This window comes from Cyrtonyx montezumae, unplaced genomic scaffold, assembly GCF_038088225.1.
Source record: "Cyrtonyx montezumae isolate F1298 unplaced genomic scaffold, pur_monq_1.0 scaffold_0, whole genome shotgun sequence".
NCBI classification, from domain to species: domain Eukaryota; kingdom Metazoa; phylum Chordata; class Aves; order Galliformes; family Odontophoridae; genus Cyrtonyx; species Cyrtonyx montezumae.
The window spans coordinates 29,958,224-29,977,834 of NW_027071824.1; the positions used below are offsets into that span (position 1 = coordinate 29,958,224).

The 19,611-nt window shown below is 41.3% G+C and overlaps 1 protein-coding gene across 7 annotated transcripts in view; it reads right to left on the bottom strand.

Annotated features, from left to right (window-relative positions):
- QKI (QKI, KH domain containing RNA binding) overlaps positions 1-15,755 on the bottom strand; it is a 138,923-nt gene extending 123,168 nt beyond the window's left edge. For 4 of the 7 annotated variants that reach the window (XM_065731274.1, XM_065731264.1, XM_065731316.1 and 1 more), the window contains exon 1: positions 15,383-15,607. In XM_065731274.1, coding sequence (XP_065587346.1) covers positions 15,383-15,524 — 142 coding nt within the window. In that variant the 5' untranslated portion in view covers positions 15,525-15,607. Of the gene's footprint in view, positions 1-13,298; positions 13,881-15,382 lie in introns of those variants that run through there. The other 3 variants (XM_065731299.1, XM_065731308.1, XM_065731290.1) reach the window with 2 other exon arrangements.
- Between the last annotated feature and the right edge of the window lie 3,856 nt (positions 15,756-19,611).

Genomic DNA, 19,611 nt, shown 5'->3' on the forward strand with positions numbered 1-19,611 from the left:
TTATAAGTGTAGCATGAAGGCTCTTGCTCATTGCTGGCAAAAAAAATGCACAGGTAACAGTGGTGACTACGCTGAAAAAGAGTGTTTTGAAGCTGATCATTTGAACTGTCAAACAGTGATTCTGTGCTCTGTTGTAGTTTCCAGGCAGGCATTAATTTCAGACTGACCTACCTAGTACTACTAAAAAACAAGAAAAGATAGTGAATGGTATCAGCATTAACAGCTTTCACGCATGTTGTGCCTCTATCACGCACTGTATCATCACAGGAAGCACCACACTTCCAAAACAACTAGTAGGACTTCAAGACAAGTTAAATCACTTTGAATATTGCTTCTCACATCAGCGCAATGCTGCAAAGAGCCTTCAACTATACACATAAGCCTTTTTTTTAATATATATATATATATATATATATATATCTAATAACAGAAAAGTTAAATCTGATAAATATACAGGGAAATCTTTGAAGCAGTAGAAAAGTTTTGATTCATTATTCATATTAGATCCCACTTTGTAACAGGAGCGAGTTTCAAGAAAATAAGGGAGTAGATTTTTCTGAAAGCCTTAACATGTAAAGTTTAAGAAACAAGGTCATTCTTTTAACAAACTGTATCTAGTTCTTAAATAAAGGAAGACTGAAGTGTCATCCATCTGCACTAAACAGGCCAAGCAAAATACCCTGCAATTCCTATGTTCTCCTCAATGTCGAAATGGGTGGATAAATTTAAAGCCTGCTCTCTCAGGAGTTGCTTTATAGGCAATTTTCTCCCAGTATCAAGGTCTGCAATTTCCATTTGGCTGCCAGTTTGCGATTAAATTCATCACCTTTATTATAAAAATGTGCTGCACTCCACAGCCTGCTGCACAAGAATCGTAAGGAAGACATTTTTCACTGCTAACAGCAGCATCATTCCGAGGCAGCCATCACATCCATTCAGACATTAGTGCCTCCAATGCAATGCAAGGACCTATCACTCACATGAAAAAGCCCTAACAGCAGGTATACCTCAGAGGAACTTCACAGATAGTATCTTTTGTTCATCTTCTTCAATAAAAGCCACCACAACATCCCACATTAATTGCTCTTAAAAGTTGACAGTTTAAAAACAAATATGCTTACATCAAAATTGTCTTCTTGTAGTATTCAGAACAGTTCTGGGAATAAGATCAGCCCTCATACTGACTACACCATCACAGACATTTTGCACTTCTTCCTTGAAGCAATTTTATACATTTTATTAAACACCCCGCACAATTTTTTTCTACATACACTTTCTGCCCATATTAAAGGGACTGTTTCATTCTGATATTTTCATTTGCTTTGTTTTCACATTTCTACTGACATTTACCCTCTTAAAGTCACCTACTTTTTCTTCCAAGTTTTTGGGCAAGTCTGCCCAAATCATGGTTGCCTATCAGAATTTATTAAAACCTGCTCAATCGATGTGTTTTGCATCATATTGGATGGTACTTCCATTTTATTTCATGTAACACATCTAGACTTCAATTACTGATAATACTGACATACTGCATGGCATTAGCAGCACTTTAAATCTGAGAAAGAATCTAATAAGACATCTCATAAACACGAATTCTAAAAATCAAAGATAATCAAAGGCTCTTCAGCTTATATGACTATGCAATTAAATTTCAAGAAAATCTGCTGCACGTTTGTTAATATTGTAGAATTATTTCAGAAGTTTTCTTTTTGTAGAAAAAAATCTGGCACACTGTTACATTAATTAATTGCTTCCTACTGCAGTGCAGCACAAAAAGCTGATTTTGACTTAACTTTACTGAAACAATAGCTTGCTATTTGCAAGCTGAAGTCCCAATTACTTCACAGCCCAGTGCGTTTAACAACTGGCACATCAACTTCCGGGATTTTGGAATTAAATTATCAAGTAGATAAGATAATGCAGCATCAGTGTTTACCTCTTACCACTACAGCAAAAGCTGATTGGACCCTCTTCTAACTGAAACCATGATAATAATTTTGTTGTAAGGATCTATAGGATTAACCAACCAATCAGCATAGAGCATAAAATGCATTCTGTATTCAAGCCCGGATGCTAACAACCACCATATTCCCTCAGTAAACTTCAATACTGTATTTCAGGACTTCTTAAGAAATTATTTTTGCTATCAAATTTCATAACACATTTACATTTAAGATTAAAAGCGATATACTTTAAAAGAACAGAAACCTAAATTATTACCCTGCTATTTTAAGCTGTGTGAAAATATTCTTCATTCCATAGCAAAACATTACAGTTACAACGTAGACAATGACAACAGTAACAACAGAGAATCAAACTGCATTAAAAACTGCTAGATATGTCGGGTCTGAAGCAGGCTTCCCCCATGCAACATTAGTTTTCCAGCTGCATCTATCTCCTGTATTGCTTCTAATTATACCAGAAAAAAAAAAAAATCAAATCGTATCAAACCTTGCCCATACAGATATCAAAGCAAGCTCTCCCTTGAGGACAATTAAAGACACCAACTAGCACAACACCACAATGACAAGAGAGAAGGGGGAGGACAGAAGAGAGAGAGGGAAGGACAGCTGGGTGGGAGGGGAGGGTGTGTATGTCCGCACGAATCCTAGTAACAGGCATAAACAGTAGTTTTGTGTTAATATTCTCTTTAAGCTGCCTGATAGCCAAGATCTCTGCTACCTACAGAATGAAAACGCTTAGGGTACTAATGTACAAGTTACGTTGTAAGTTTTTACATTGTAGCTATATAATTAATTTTCTCTTTCACTTGCAAATTCTAGTTACTTTAACAAGGGCCTCTTTCAGGAACAAACTTTCCAATAGAGAAAGCGTAAGCAACTGCAAAAGTTAATATCCAAAAAGTAAACTGAAAACATGCTGAAAATCACATATAATTTTTCAAACAACATTTGATAAAATCCAAATGTACAGTAATTCAAATCTACATTATAAATTACATCTACTAGAAAGGATCTTACAAATTCAGGTTTCATATTTAGGGTACATTTGAAGAACTGATTGATTACGTAGGCAGGATCCATACGTGGAACAGTATGTATAAAACTTAGCATTAAAGGTATTTGTAAATTACGTTCTTATTTTTTCCCAGTTGGTGTATCACTGATTCCTAACAGCACGTCCTATCAACACAAGAGTTATCCAGTCAGGGGAAGAAATTAGGGAAAAAAAAAAAAAGTTTCCTGAAATACTTACAGCTAAAAATGCTTGAACATTTAGAACTTCCTTAAATATCTTTGTTTATGAATGACTACTGTGACTACGTTAATGGAACTCTACTTGAAAACTGCAGATGCTTTTAAATACAGTCTACTACTTTAATTATACTGTAACAGCACACCATACAGAACTCAGTAGGCTGTATCTGTCAGTAATTAACACCTGCAAAAACAAGTATCTTCAAGTTCCAGCACTGCAAACTGGACTACATTTCATTACATTTTTTATAAATCTAATTAGATTCTCTACATCCCATCCAGGGAAAACGTCATCACACTCACAACCTCTACAAATACATAATAGCAATAAGTTCTAAGAAAGAGACAGACAGATAGGTGAAGCATCTTCCACTGTACGTAACGATGAATGCAAACTGTTTTCATAATCTCTTAGGAGATTTTTGTTGCAAAATTTTACTTCTGCCCATGAAACAGGCAAATGAAAATGCCTTTATATCAGCAGTCTTCAACCTTTTCCATTTTCAGACTAATAAGTTCACAAAAGAGGTAAAGGCTTGGTGTAGCAAATTTAAATCTCCCAACAACAGACTTCCTTTTTCTTTGTTATCTTTCACAACTCCTCGTAGGAAACAGGTCTGCAAATCATAGATGGAGAAACACTATCCTGGTAACTCGTATTTCACATGGCTCCACTAACTTTGCAAAATAAAAAAAAATGTTCTGTACGCTTCGAAAAGATGGTGATCTTGTAGGTGTCACATCAGAAAATATTCTCACGCAATCCAAAATATAGTAAGCCTTTAAGAGTAAGGTCTACGACAAAACTTTCTGACATTATGTTTTGTGCAAGTGCCTGTAGTTTCACTGACGACACTACAATGTGAAATGTATATGCTTGAAATTCTTTGCTATGTCGAAAAAGGTTAGGTAAAGGAGCAAGAACAGTAGCTCAGTGTGAAAAATGGGAGGAAAACTAGTATAGATTAAGCTGGAAACAGCACATATGAAGGAAACTTCAATGCACTGTAAAAACATTAATGCCAATAAAAAGCACCTCTCACCCTTTCCATCCCAAAAAAAGGTTCTGCCAAACAGACAGCCAGCAACAAGTTGCTCCCTTACACTACTGTTGGAAAACTAACTGGAAACTGATCTGTGTAGGCCCCTCCTTTACAGTAAGCAAACCAGAAATAAACTAAATTGACTTAATGAAGTTAGTGAAGTCATTAATACTTAACCTGCAGTATTTTAAACTACTTAACGTCAAAACACTGCCAGGAAACACAGCACTTCAGTAGCTTACGCACATGGAAAATGTCCTATGTTTTTGGAGTTTAGTTTTGGTTTTTATTTTTGAAACAGTGGCTGAGACAAAACATTTTAAAAGGTCAGTGCTCACACCCCTACATGAAATCTTCAATTATTTAAATCATTGAAGGACATGATGCTGAGCTACTCCGGATCTCACGCTATGACAGCTGTGACACCTTTATACCTCAGTCCCATTTTACTTTCCCGAACCCTGACTGCAAACAGTAGACAATCTCATAATGTTTGAAGGCTAACTTAAGTTGTTATTCTATTTTAGTAAATTGGAAACATTTTAAGCAGGAAAAAACTCCAGCTTAAAATGGCAGTACTTTAAGAAAAGCACATTCATCTTTCTGCTCTGATAAACTTTCTGTTAACTACTTTAACGGTGAAAAAATTAAAAATTGTATTAAATCATCAAAACTATTTCTTCCATGATGTTAGTGTTGATAGGTGTATAGTACTTACATTCTTATTTGTGGCATTACCTTTCATCAGTTTTCTTAACAGCCTGGGAAATATTCTTGTTTCATTACTAGCTACGTTCACTCCTTCACCTTCCAAGCAAAAAATAAAAATAAACATGTTTATAAAAGCTTATGCTGCCCTTCAACTACTAATCCCTAATCAAACTAGTAAAAAAACTTCTCTGAATGTTAGCAGTGTGTTGGTATCTTGCCTTTATGTCTGAAATTTAACACTAAGAGCACACAACGAAAGTTTCAAGAAATCCAGAACTCAGCAGATATCTTTCTGGTTATTCTGCTACATTTTAGGCACTAGCAATCGCTAAAAATCTTCAGCAGCCAAACTGCCTTATGCAGCAGAGAAAAACATACTACAAATCTGCTAGCAGTTTGATCTGCATCCCCACAAAGAACTCAAGCACTATTACTTTAACCAGTATTCTACACATCAAGTGTTCAGCAACTTGATATAACAATGAATGGTAAAGGATAAAAAAACCAAACAATTCTAGCATAAACCTTATTGAGTGGGATTAGAAAGACCCATGCATGTGACAAAAAACACTTTGTTACATGACTTCTTTAACAGAAACAAAAGAAACAATTTCTTATTTAGTCTCCCCAGATTGATAACTGGTTTTTTTTTTTATGGTACAGAAAAAGTAGTGAATTCAAAAACAGAAGTAACTAGGGCTGTAAGATCTAGGAAGGCTGACTGCAAAACCTGAAGGAAAATTAAGTTCAGAGTAAACTAAGTTTGCCTCAAACTTACATTACTATTACTACTTATTACCAAGTTAGACTGCTGAGATTACAAATATCAATGGAAGTTCAGAAGTCTGTCTTCAAACAAGCCAGTTATCAGCCCTAAAGATCAATGTAAACGTCTTTCAGTAAAGCATAATCCATCTGCCATTTTAAGATGTTGAATTTAGTAACCATCTTGAATTGCAAAAGGGACACGTTTCTTTTCTACTCAGCCAAGCAAAGAGCAGCTTCTCCTCGCTTAATTATCCAGCACACACCTAAATACCAACTGCCATCCCTCCAAACTCCAGCGTTAGCTATAGTGGCTATCTACCGCAACATCCATCTCTCTCCAATTCATCATCGTCAGCTTTCTTGCTGACACTCTTCTGAGCTGCCTAGTTGATGAATTGCTCTGTTATTCATCCTATGTTAATCCGAGGCTGATGCAAGAGTATCTTTTCGAAGACACTTAACAGTATTAAAACTTGGCACTACCGAGCGCCCTCAGTGTGCGTTAAACCTCCCACTTGGAACCAACAAGTTTCCTCATGAATAGGTATGAATAAAATAGTTACTAAATCAATAGGCATCAGTTTTATGTACCCCACTACCTACAAACAGAGCTCAGGCATGATTCCTTGGTTCCTCAGAAGCTACACGCAAATTATTAGAAATTTGAAGTACTTCAATCTGTGTAGAATTTAACCTCAATAAACCCTATACTAAATTGATAGACAGAGGACATTCTCCTGCTTCTCAAATTATCACTGAGTATTCAAACGTCACAGGTCACTAAAAAAATACAGTTCTTTTTCATTCTGTAAGCATAATAGGCATCTCTTGAGAAAGACAGTTGTACATTTCTCAGTTTCTTTCGAGGCAGATTTCATTTTTAGGAATGTTGTTTCCAGATTTTTACCCAAAGGATTATGTTAGTCTTGTCATAAAAATTTACCCACAGAGAATGAACACAAGAACCCTGGAAATTTCAAAACACGAAATTCAAATCCCTGCGAAGACTTGATAACAGTTAAGTATGCTTCTCCCTGAAAGCAACAGTGGTCCCAAATCATATAGCTAGGACACACTGAAACAACACTTCTGCTCTCAAGATATATACACAGAACCTGTCAGATACAACTTTGGTTAAAATTCCATTTCTAATTCCTACAACATCACCTGTGCCCAAATTTGGCTTGACTAGTAAACAGGCTCGAAGAAGTTATCAGAACTATGTGAAAAGTAGGAGCAAAAGAACTCATATCAGGAATCTTATTTGTTCCAAGTTAAGTGAGAGGCAGTATCAGATTTCCATTAAAGCTTCAAGCAACTTGAAATAGCAATTCCCTCACCTTGTAAACTGACTGGATATGAGCCTCTCCGACTGCATTTATCTTTATGGCACGATACTTAAGCAATTAAAGAACAAACAACTTGCCTCTACCACCGTCTAACACGCACCACACTCTCACAGTACAGACAGCTCTCACAGCAGAAACATACTTTGAGCTAGACAGCTGGGCCTGATGCAGCATTTAACCTTAAACACATAAACCAACTTTTAACAAACACCCTCATCAAGTAGCATTTAGGCAAATATGAAAATCAGTCACAGGGAGGGAGGAACGAAGGTGACCACTTGCTGAAAAAGCATTCATGTTTGTTTCTTGTGTATAGGTGCAACAAGCCGAAATTAACAAAAAGTAGTACAAGTAAATGAGCAGTACTGCCTGAAAGCAAGAACCATACACAGAATTTTGTTGTTTTCTTCTCCCCCTCCTCTCCTTCAATACAACCAGAGGTATCCCACAGCAAACACAAGTGGGTTTGATTTTTTTCTATGCCCGAAAAATGAAAATGATTCAGAAAATAGTTGACATCCTTGATTATGTTATTAAACTACATTAAGAATATTAATCGATCTGTACCCCTTCAAAGTCTCAGAAATAAATGTAAGCATTATGCAACATCAGCTGAATGTTTAAGTTGAACTTCCATTTAAATATATGCAATATTAAGTTTTTAATTAATGCTTCCCTAACATCAAATGACTCTGTTGTCTATCGTAGGCATACTCCCTCTCCTAGACTCTAATGAAGAAAAGATACCCTAATTGGGATAGGACATTCCATGGGTCCCTTCCAACTCAGCATATTCTAGGAATGTGATTTCCACCAACTACAAGTTAGAGATTTCTAAAGTAGTTCTTTATCCTGAATTAGACAATCAAAGCAGCAAGGTTTGTTATTTAAATTGCTTTAGTATGCAAACAGTTCAGCAAAGTCTGGTTTCCATCTAGTGTCAGCTAGTCTGAAAACAACCATCTTCTTAAAATTTCGACTGGAACAGAGGCATAATTAGTTGACATCCAATCAAGAGCTGCAAATTTTAAAGCACTTGTCCCCCTTCACCTATGCTCCATATCTTAAGCACTGAACCACCCCAGCCATTGTGCCAACACAACTATTCTGAGATCACATATGGTGAGCTCAATCACAGCTCCAGTCTGCCTGAGAAGCCAGCAACATACAAAAACAAACTGACAAAACCCTGACTAGTCCAGAGTATCAACTGACTTTTTAAGCCAGGAACCAATCCAGCAGATAAAAGCATAAGATACCGTACTATCTTCCTCTGCCTCTTCTCATACCTCAGCCACCATTCCTATGCATTACCCACCAGAACGTTCACGATGTGACTTCCCAGAGAAGCAGCAGGATTTTAAGTGCTTGTCATGTTTCCATTCAAATCAAGTCTTGAGGTGTTAACATTTATAAGGCTATATAGCACTAGAACTGCTACACATCCCACTACAAAAAACCTAAAATGCCAGTCACTCGTTACACAAATTGCTCCACATCTTACTCCCTTTAAAAACTGCTACTGTGAGGCTGTGTCCATCCTTCCAAGATTACAAGGATGTTATAAAGGATTGAATCTTTTTTTTTTTTCTTTTTGGGAGGGAGGGGGGAGAAGCCAAGGGAGTACACACTTGTGCTGGAAACACAGACAATTTTATCTAATCCACTACAACACAGAGAAAATTAGAAATATTTAGGTGCTGTCGCTAAGCAAAAGTATTCTAAAAAATGATTCAGAAAATTGACTTCCAGTGTGCTACTGAAACCACACTAAACCACTAAAAGCAAAATCTGTTAATAAATATCTATTGCCATTTCCCCTCAAGAGGATGTTTTGTTTTCTCTTTTTTGCCATTTAAAGATAAACAAAATGTATTATTTTGACAAGTATAAAAATAAGTCCTCAAGTGGAAATTAATTGAAGATACTGTTTCCAATTTTTAATTAGTATTTTAAAGCTTAAGAAGAAAAACCTTAAAATACCTGTTTGCATAATCACACTGATTCTAAACACTAACATCTGCTTAAAAACAAACAAACAAACCTGCAGAACATTAAGGTTTAGTAACACTGAATACAAGAGCTTTAACTTTAACCACTTATTTGCTCTTCTCAGATACTCAAGCAGCAAGCAATGGAAAAGAATGGAAACGAGAATAATAAAGTCATGGGGCAATCTCGGCTAATGAAGCTGGATAATATTTCTCTTTAAAGTGATAGTGGTTGCTTTGCCCATCCTATTAAATGTTTCTAAAAAAAAAAAAAAAAAAGGAAAGAAACACAAAACACAAAAATCAACAGCAACACAAATGATAAAATGACTTTACCTGCCCTGCAGAAGGTACCTCTGAATACTTTCTCAAGTCAAAAGGACAGGACATAATATTACTCAACTTTCAGACACCCAGCTCTTTGCCTCACCACAGCAATGAGATCTAATTTAGATTATATGAACACTACACTTTGCTGTTTCAAAACTCATGGAGCAGCTCCAATGTGCTCCACAGACCTTAATACCCCTGCTAGAAAACTGCAGATACCTAATACGGTGTTTCTACTGACCCTGCTAATTATACTAAACATACTGAAATTAAAAACACTGACATTTTCACTGGTTCTACTGGTTCTCTTAATATTGGGTTATTAAATTTGTAATAAAACGTCCAAATAAAAAGAAATGTCATGACAGGTATTTTGATTAAAATCAATACATAAAAACCCACACAACCTGAATGAGAAGTTGTAAATTATGTTTCAATAAAGGTGAGGGTCAGCGAGTGAGGGCACTTCATTACTTCACAGCTTTCCTGTGAAAGCTTTCCTTCCACCTTGCATCTCTCCACATGAGTGTTCAAAACCGAGCCCCCAGCCCTCCCAACAGTCCTGCAGTTCTTCAATAGGCCTGAACTGCCAGAAAGGCCTGATAAATCAGTGTGACACCAGCCTGTCCTGTCAGCCATGGGCTATAACACAGTAAAAGGCTACTTGGAACAATACACACTCTCCAAAAAAAGAACAGCATTTTAAGCTACAGTCACTAACTAAAGACAACACAAATCACTTGCTTTTGTAGTAAATTCTACATAACTCAAAACATTTTAAGCAGTATTCCATTCCTGACTTAATTAGTGTACTTGGAAGAAGCTTCAATTTAAGGACTGAAGCAGATAAGCTGATCAAAAAAAGTTACTCCACTACAAAAGGAGCATTTTATTTCATGTCCAGCCTTCTCTCCAGGCACAGCATTCATGAAATGCCAGCAGCATTTTTCTGACTTGATTTTTTCCCTGTTTATGTATGTGAACTTAATTTTCACAATTAAGACATTCTAAGTACTCTTTCAAAAATCTATGAAGTGCTTTTTTACAGTTGTTTTTTTTCCTCCTCTTTACCATAATATTAACAAACACGTACTCACTTTTTCCTTTACAAGCTACAAAAGCTTGTCCCTTAAGGGACAAGTAGCACTAAACAAAATGACTGAAAGAACTCAAACAGGTTTCTCCTGTTTTAAAAACCAACTAACCAGCAGCTCCTCAGCAGAAGGAGGGTTAGCAAGGCTACTCTTGCTTAAAAAAAAAAAAAAAGGAAAAAAAAAAGACACTTCAATAATCAGTTATTGATAAGCAACAGTGAACAAACTGCTTACAAAACATGAGCTTTAAATAGCTGCTCTATTAACTTCAAACCTATCAGATAAAACAACATCCATCATCTTTTTAAATTACATGCCAGGTGACTGCAATCCTGTAAATGCTCCTAAAGCAACTTAACCGCACTGCTGAAGGGAAAAAAAAAAAGAGAAAAAAAGAAAGCTATGATTATTTCTCCCAAGCTAGAAACAAGCAAACTTCTTCCTAAATTCAGTGCAGCTTTTGGTTTCCACATCATCAACACCACCACAACTTACAACTACTCTCATGAAGTTTTTGAAAACATAAGTTCTAGACATTTCATAACCTTGGTATTATGAGGTAAACATAGATTTGAAAGTACCATTTAAAAATGATTCAAGCTTTTTATCCTAACAATTCTCATCTCTTAACTTTGCAGTAACAGGCATGGTCTGTACAGAAACAGTATTTAGTTATTTATTGCACAATCTGATTCAAGTGAAAAGTCATGCTAATGTGCCCAACGTCCCTTCTTCAAATCTGACGAGTCAGCAAAGCCCTAGCTAAACACAGGCTACATTTACATAACCACAAACACCACAGTCATGCACAAAAGTCACTAGGTAACATCCAAGAGAACTTGTCTACAACACCCCAAGCCAGTTCTCCAGTCTTAACTTTAGCAGACATTTTAGGTAAGATGACACTGACATGAAACTGCAGTTTTAAGCACTGAACTATGCAAGCTCATACGTATTTTCTTCAGTGTGCACAGTAAGCTGATAGCAACACACCAGAAAGTTATCCCCCTTAACCCCTACCTAGATGTTTTATTATTACTGCTATTCAAGCACAGTCAGCCTACTTGACATTAAATTGGGTTTCTCTCCAAAAGCTAGACGTGTGGCTTAACGCACATCTCAGGGAAGGCACACTTCAGTCACCTTCAGCTTAAAGAAGAGGGAATTCTCGATTATTTTTTGTCAAAACCTTCTGGAGAAAAAAAAAAAGAAGTCTAGGCCACAGGTTTGATCTGCGTCCATTCCTATCAAGTACAACCTTCTGAACAGATACAGGTCCAAGAAAACAGAGCGCTTACATATAATTATATAATGTGGATCTTATTTTATCGTTTAGCTATATTTGTCTAGAAACTGTTGAAAGAATAAAACCAAAGTAATACAAATTTCAGTAGGTCAGAATGCTATTAGAGTATGAAATGCCGATTTATTAAAAAATTCAAAGTAAGAAAGATGGTACAATGTATTCACTTTATACAATGGGGGAAAAGTTTTTCCCCCAAAACATATGTGTGCATGTACACACACATATATATATTCTAGATTAGAATCATAAAAGTTAATATTAAGAAGCTGAAGCACAAAGAAAAAAAAAGAACAGGTCACATTTGATGGTGCAAACAATTACAGGAAATACAGCCTATTCCACATTCAGGAAAAGCCCTCTCTTCCCACAGGTTTGCACTAGGCTGATAAAAACAACCCAGTTTCCTAGTTATTATGATGTGCACTTTAAACATCCTCACTAATCCACAAAAGCCTTATTTATACGTAAGGAGTTGAAAGCACACATATGCAAAAATATCTGTGACCTAAACAGAATTGTCACTTTACCATTTTATTATGAAGTAGTTCATTAACAGAAGTTTCCTCGCTCACATTTACACCCATCTTCAAAACAAATGCTGTCAAGCTGAGACCATCTACTAAATTAAGCACTACGATTTCGAAGATCAGATGTGAGGGCAAGAGTTCAGAAAGGAAGATGCAATTTGGATAACAGGAACAGGCCAAAAATGAGATGCGGCTTCTGAGTCCTACTCAGATTAGACGCATCATTTGTCTAAATCACTGAGTTCATTTCTGCTTCTTGCTGCGTGCAATTACAAGGACTCAAACACTCAAGCCCGTCAGATTTTAGTTTTTAAACATCAACACCTAAAAGGAATAAAATTACAAAGATGGGCATTCCGATAGAGAAAGCAATCCATGCTCTGTCAGAGCTCCTACAATTCTTGTGTTATTTCTTTCATCAGAAAATAAAATACAAAGGCTGACAGTCTGACAGTTGTCTGCAAAGACTGTACTTCTCAAACATAAACAGAACCTTCAGGAAGATGGCTGTACAGTAAGTATGGAAGCACCACCACCTGAACCACAGACCTCCCAGCAAGAAGCAGCACATCAAATGCACATTGTCGAGGGGAAACACCAACACTACATTCTTCTACATACGTAAAGCCAACACATAAAGACACCTGTCCCTCATATTTTTTATTCTCATGGGTCCCAGGAAACAACTGATGGAACTGTTATACTTTTATACTATTATACTTTCAAGACAACGTTCTGAACCTTGCAGGCCCTTCTGGTGAACTACAAAACTTTTCTGGAAAATGTCAATGCAGCAAGCAGCTGAAAGCAATGAAGACAGTGCCTTTAGGCAGCCAGACAGCTGTTGCACAGAACAAGCTGCCCTGGCCTCTCAGCCGTGCATCACTATGACTATCCCACCCATGCAATACTGCCTGTACACACAGGGCATGTACAAGTCCATATCAACACAGAAACCCACACAATTTCACAGCTATTTGTTGTTTTTCAGTATGTGTTCCTAGACGAGTTAATTTCGCTATTCAAGTTCCTAATGGCGTTCAGAGGCCAGCCTCACGTTTCAGAAGAAAAATAACTGGCGCCCCTTAGTGTTCAGAATTTGAAGTCTTCAAGCAATTTACTAATTTGCATGAAACATTTTTTTTTTAACATTCCAAAAAGTTTTCTGCCTCCACAATACTTCCATCCAACTGCCAACGTAAACAGGAAAAGCAAAAACGCTTAAAGGGATCGCAGAAATATTCTTGAAACTGTTTAGAAGACCAGCTTTTTGTTTATTTTAATGAAGTGCACGAAGAAGAGCTTCAACACAACCCTTGGACAACTTTTTCTGAGGCCCCACAGCCCTCATTTGGGAATTCTAATAATTTGCAAAACATTTTTCCAGAGTGTTTAGTATTTCAAAAAATAAAAATAAAAATCTCAGAAGATGGCTGGATTTCAGATATTCCTTTGAGTGTCCTTTTTGCACAGGAAATGCTTTTCTCTCTTTTGTTTTCTGACCAAAAATAAATAATAACAACAAACATTTTGGGCCTCCTCCGGTCAAGCTCTTCAGCTTTTTTCCAGGTTCTGGAATTCAGAAGTCTGACACCAAGTTCATGCGAGGCTCTTTTGGCTTCAGAAAACAAAAAATTAATAAGTCTTCTCAGTTAGGTTTCTTCTCAGCGTTTACTTCTAAATGTTCTGAAGAGAATGTTTCCTGCGGTGAACAAGAACACGCCAAGTCCTATGTAGCTTTGCCTTCCACATCCAGATTTGTTCTGCTGTAAGTTCACGTCCCAAAATTCTTGAAAGTAAAACCATAACCTCCCATCATGTTACTTCCACAGTCCATCTTCTGCAGTCGTTCACTTGTTTGTGCTGCTCTATCGCTCACTCTGAAGACAGCATTCCCGATACGCCGGGTTTGAAGCACTACAACCACTATCTGTTTTTTACAGTCTTGGAGGGCGGGGAGTTGTTTTACCAAATATAACACCAGTGCCTTCATCTTCCGAGGTCAGTAACTTCCCAAAGTTCTTTTCTCGAGGAGGACTATGTCTGCAAACAGGAATCCTAGCTCGAGATTATGAAATTGGGTAATTTCACGCAAAGAATCTGAAGCAGTTGAGGCTGCATAAATAATTCCTAGCTTTAGAACACGTTACAAAGCTACTAAATATGATTAATAGGTCTAACTCTGCGCAAAGCTCGAGTCTGAGGGGGAGTAAAAATAAATGTTTCTAACGAGAAAATTAAATGCGCGAACCCAGGCGTAAAGCAAATTTAACTGCCACGACCGAACGCGCAGCCTGACTTCCAGCACACCGGGGCTATTATCACGTGAAGAGAGAGAGCCGTGTGGGACGCACCAAGTTGCCAGCCCTTGCCTTCCCTTTCCCCCTCAAAACGCGGTTATTCAACCGCAGAGCGCGGCCCTACGGGGCTGCGCACAAAGAGGGGCACCCCGTGCTCTCCTTTTCTCTCCCCTCCCCGCCGGAGCAGGAGCTGCCCCCAGGGCCGCCGGCGCCCGGCCGGAGCCAACGAGGCCATTTCGTAAGCACGGGCTGTTTTTCTCCCCGCTCAACTCGCACATACGAGTCTTTCAAGTTAGTTTCTGTGCAAGGGAGAGCCGGGAGAAGAGCCGGCCCGCTCCTCTCCCCCACGCGAGGGGTCCGCTCCCGCCCCGCTCGAGTGGGGCGCGGCGCGGCCGGAGCTCGGCCCCCCGCCCCCCCTCCCTCCAGCACCGGCCCGGCCGCGCCGCGGGCCCCGCTCCTCCTCCTCCCCCCGGAGCGCATTCCTCAGCTCCGCGCCTCGCTCCCTCCCCCCCAGTTCCGAAGGACGGGAGCAAAAAGAAAACTAAAATAATAATAATAATAAAAACGCAGCGGAGGGAGAGCTAAGAGCCGGGTCCCGCAGCGCAGGCAGCGGCCGGGGCGGAGAGAGCCCGCACTTCCCCTTTGTTTGGGGCGCACCAGGAGAGCGGAGCGGAGCAGGCCCCGCGCTGCCCCCGCCGCCGCGAGGGGCCCGGCTCGGGGAGGGACGGCCGGGCGGGGCGCGTACCTTCGTCCAGCAGCCGCTCGAGGTGGTTGAAGATCCCGCAGAAGTTGGGGAGGCTGCTCATCAGCTTCTTGTCGTTCATCAGCTGCATCAGGTAATCGGGGCTCGGCTTCGGCTTCTCCTTGGCTTCCATTTCCCCAACCATATTCCAAGCCCGCGCGCACAGGGCGAGCGCCCGCAGCAGCTCCGCCGAGCGAGGCGACGGCGGCACGGGGCGCCCGGCGGGATCGGGCGGGCCGGCGGGGGAGGGGCGGGGCGGGGAGGGAGCTCCCCGAGGAAGGAGGAGGAGGAGGAGGAGGAGGATTCCGAGCCGCGAGCGCCGCGCTCCCGAGTCCGACAAGGAACGGGAAAAAGGAAAGTCGGAGACCCCGCTGCGGGCGCGCCCTCCGCCCTGGCCGCGCGGTGCCGCCGCCGCCGCCGCCTCCTCTCGCGGCCGCCGCCGCTACCCCGCTCCGCGCGCCCTCGGCCGGTGCAGTCCCGGCCGCGTCCCCCTCCTGCTGCCGCCGCCGCCGCCGCTCCTCCCGCGCCGAGCCCGGCTCCGCTCCGCGGCGGGGGAAGGGAGGGAGGGAGGCGGGGAGGGGACGAGCGGGGCGGGCGGGCGCTGGCGCTGCCGAGGAGCCGCCGCCGCCGCCGCCGCCGGGCTCTCTCCGCCGGTGCCGCTGTTGTCGCCGCCGCGCTGCGCCGGGCGCGTCCTCCTCTGCGCCTGCCGGCCGCCCGCCCGCCCTCCCGCTGCCGCCGCCGCCGCCGCCGCCGCCTGTGGCTGTGAGCGTCAGCCCCGCCGCCGCCTCCTCACTTCTCCTCAGTTCGCTCTGGAGTTCGCTTCAGTTCAGGCTGCGCTGGCAGCAGCGGCAGCGGCGGCAGGAGGAGGGGAGGGGGCAGGGCCCGCGGGGGCGGGGACATGCCGGGGGCGGGGCGGCCGTTACGCGGCGGCAGCAGCGCCGCTTGGCGGAGCCAACCGCTGCCCGCTGCCAGCTGCCCGCGCCCGGCGGGGCCGAGGGGCGGGACCGTCCCGGGCCATCGCTTCTCGGAGCCTGCGCGCGGCGCGGCCCCGCCGGCTCGCCCCGTGGAAGCACGCGCGCAAGAAACTCTTCCAAACAAAGTCGGCGGGGAGGGGAGGGGCGGAGCTGCGCCGTGTCACGTGTACCTCGGGGGCGGGGACAGGCTACGCGCGTGCGCCCCCGCGTCTACAACCGCGCTTCGCGCCGCCGCCGATGTCTCGCGGGGTGAGGTGGGCCGCGCATGCGCTGCCGGCGGATATGGGGGGGGGGGCGGTGTGCGTGGCGGCGCGCGGAGCGGTTTGTAATTCTTAAAGCGGCCGCTCAGCTGGAGAGGGGAGCGGCGCGGGATGAGGTACGGGGCGGCACGGGGTCCCGGCCCCGGGAGGAGGGCTGAGAGAACGGGCTCCTAGGAACCGCTCTGCGTTCCCGCACGCGCCGCGCGGCGTTTGAAGAGGATGCTAATTCTTGAGCAGTGAGCAAAGCCCTGGGAAAACTGTTCGCTGAGTGCTCTGAGGCCATCAGTGGCAGGCTGCATCTTGCAGTTAGGTGAGCTTAGATAGTGTCAGAATGATTATTGTGGACTACCAGTTCTCAGTAAAAATAGCACATGGAGTGTTTTTTTCCGAAGATTCGGTGCAGCCGTTCCCATACCGCTTCTTTATTGCTTCCTGCACATAAAGTGCTTCCACTGCTTGGATACGAGCAGACGAAGCAAGCACACAATACAAGGTAAGAAATACCAACACGAGATATGCAATAACTACCTTTTGTCTTGCCTACTGAGAACAATACATCTTAGACTCAGCTATTTCCCACGTATTTACTAGTGAATAAAACGTTGCAGAGCAGCAGTTACTGGAATCACTTGTGTATTTCAATGCAAATTCGAGCCCTGCTTTGCCATGTGTTAATCTGAATTGTTTTCCTAAACTGAACGGTACAGAAATGGAGGCAGAGCTACGTGCTGAGGCTGCCTTTGTAATTAAGGATTAATGACTTAGGGAAAAATTCTCATCTTTTCTTTTGTCGTGAGCGCCTGAAGACTGAATTTAAATCACTGGAAAAATGCCTTTGGAAAATGGAAAAGCTGAATGCTGTCACGAAATGTAGATAACGCGCCATTAGTTTTAAATAAGCAAATCAGTGTGACATCTTTGTCCATCAAATTCTCCATCAAATATACTGCAAAAAAAGAAAAAAAGAAAATTACGTAAAAGCCTCTCTGCATACCTTGCGTTCTTTCTTCCTTCACCTTCCTACACTTCTAGGAAAGGGAGATTAAGAGTGCATGGGGGATGAAGGTTGAATTAGTTTTGCTTCAAGAGCTATGTGAAGGTACAGCTCCCAAGAAGACTGGCCTGCCTGCAACCTGATCTACAGAGGAAGCAGAAATAGTCCTGCTTTGTACTGAACTTTGGAGTTTTCCCAGGGGAGAAGAAGTACGGAGGGGGCAGGGCTGGTAAACAGGGCTTGTGGGTGGGGAGGGAGACTGTGTAGTATTGGTGGGGTAGGCATATTTTTTGTTGTTTTAGTTTGTTGGACACTCAACAGGTCCTATGGCTTATCAAGGTTCTTTAGGTAACTACCTGACTCCTTAGTTTCTGTCTGAACACAAGTAGAAGTCCTTATCTTAAATTCCTGCATTTTATCTAGGTAGTCTTTCTTACATCATATAAGCTGTAGTATTCTCCAGCAGCTTGTTTTTAAAGGTGAAGTTTTATTGCATTAATCTAATCTTGAAATAAGAAAAAATACGATAATGCCAGCAGCAGCCTCTGTCTATGGCAGTAAAGGCCTTGTACCGATCATAAAAAGCAAATTCAATTACTGCTATAGTGTTCATATCTGATAGCAGCTTGGGAAGTAGGAGTGCTGAAGGTTGATGACTACTGGAAACATTCTTTTAGTTAAAGCATCTCTATTAACTTAGTCATAGGCATGTACAGTTGAATGTCATCAGCTTTGTGTAACAGGATGGTAACAACATGCTATATTACCCTTCAGGAAAGGAGGCAGTTCTTCCCTTACCTATTACAGCCACCCAAGGAAAAATACTACTCCACGATTGTTGTCGATTCATTCACAGTGTACAAAATAGTAGCTGCTGTAACTGTGATGCAGCAGATGTGGCCACTACCAGATGGACATCTGAAATTCATTCATCTCTGGAAGGTGACTAAAATACGAACAGAGTAATGTCTAGAGCCAGACTAAAAATATAAAGAACATTAACAATACTGAGATTCTATGATGCCTGATAACTGTTGAAAAGCTATTTCCTTTGACATTAAGCCAAAGTGACAGCTAACTTTTCAAACAGAAGCCATAGTAGCACATTGAATTAGTAAGTAGAAAGCCCCCCCCCAAAAAAAAAGTATGAAAGTTTGTTCCAGTGATCACTTCAAGTTCTTCAGATATTTATGCTTCAAGATTCTGTCCACTATACCAGGTGTATCCTATCTATTTAACTGGATGCTTCATTCCAGTTTGAATGTATTCCTGACAAGGCAGACTTGAAAAGATGCTCTGACTTCAGTTTAAATCCTAGCACAAGTTTCAGCTGTTAAGCTCAGTAAGATCAATCAGAGAACACATTTGGGTAATCTCTACACCTAATTTTTGTTGACTATCAGCACTGAGCATTTGCTGTAGAAGACTGAGGCTTTAAGCACACATTAGTCAAGTAGAAACCTTTTTTTGTATCTTCCATACTTAAGGTGCTCCAGGCTGCATTAACAGCTGTGTAAGAAGGGTGCACAGTATCTTTCAGGTTGGAATAAAGGAGGCAGAAGAGATAAATCCTTGTGATCAGTGCAAATATTCAATAATAGAAAGAGCTGCATTTTCCCTATTCCTTTGGTTGTCTATTAATACTTCAATCATTAAGTTTGGGAGACTGAAAATGCTGAAGTAAACAAACAAACAAAAAAAATGTTTTTCTGATATAAATCTGATTTTTCTCAGTAAGTTATATTTCTTGAGTTGCTGCAGTTCACATGGATAGGCTGGATGGGCTTAAATTCTGTTTTGTTAAGTATTAATTATTTTATTTATCAGTCAAGAGTTAGCAAAGGGATGGTTGTCCCTGTGTTGGGTGTCACTGTAAGTACTTTCATGGTTATACTTGACAAAGATACACATCAGTACATCATAGGATGTGTTCCATCAGTGTTCAATGTTACCATAGAGCACCTATTATATTTTAATTAAAGTAGGTAATTTCCATTGATACAT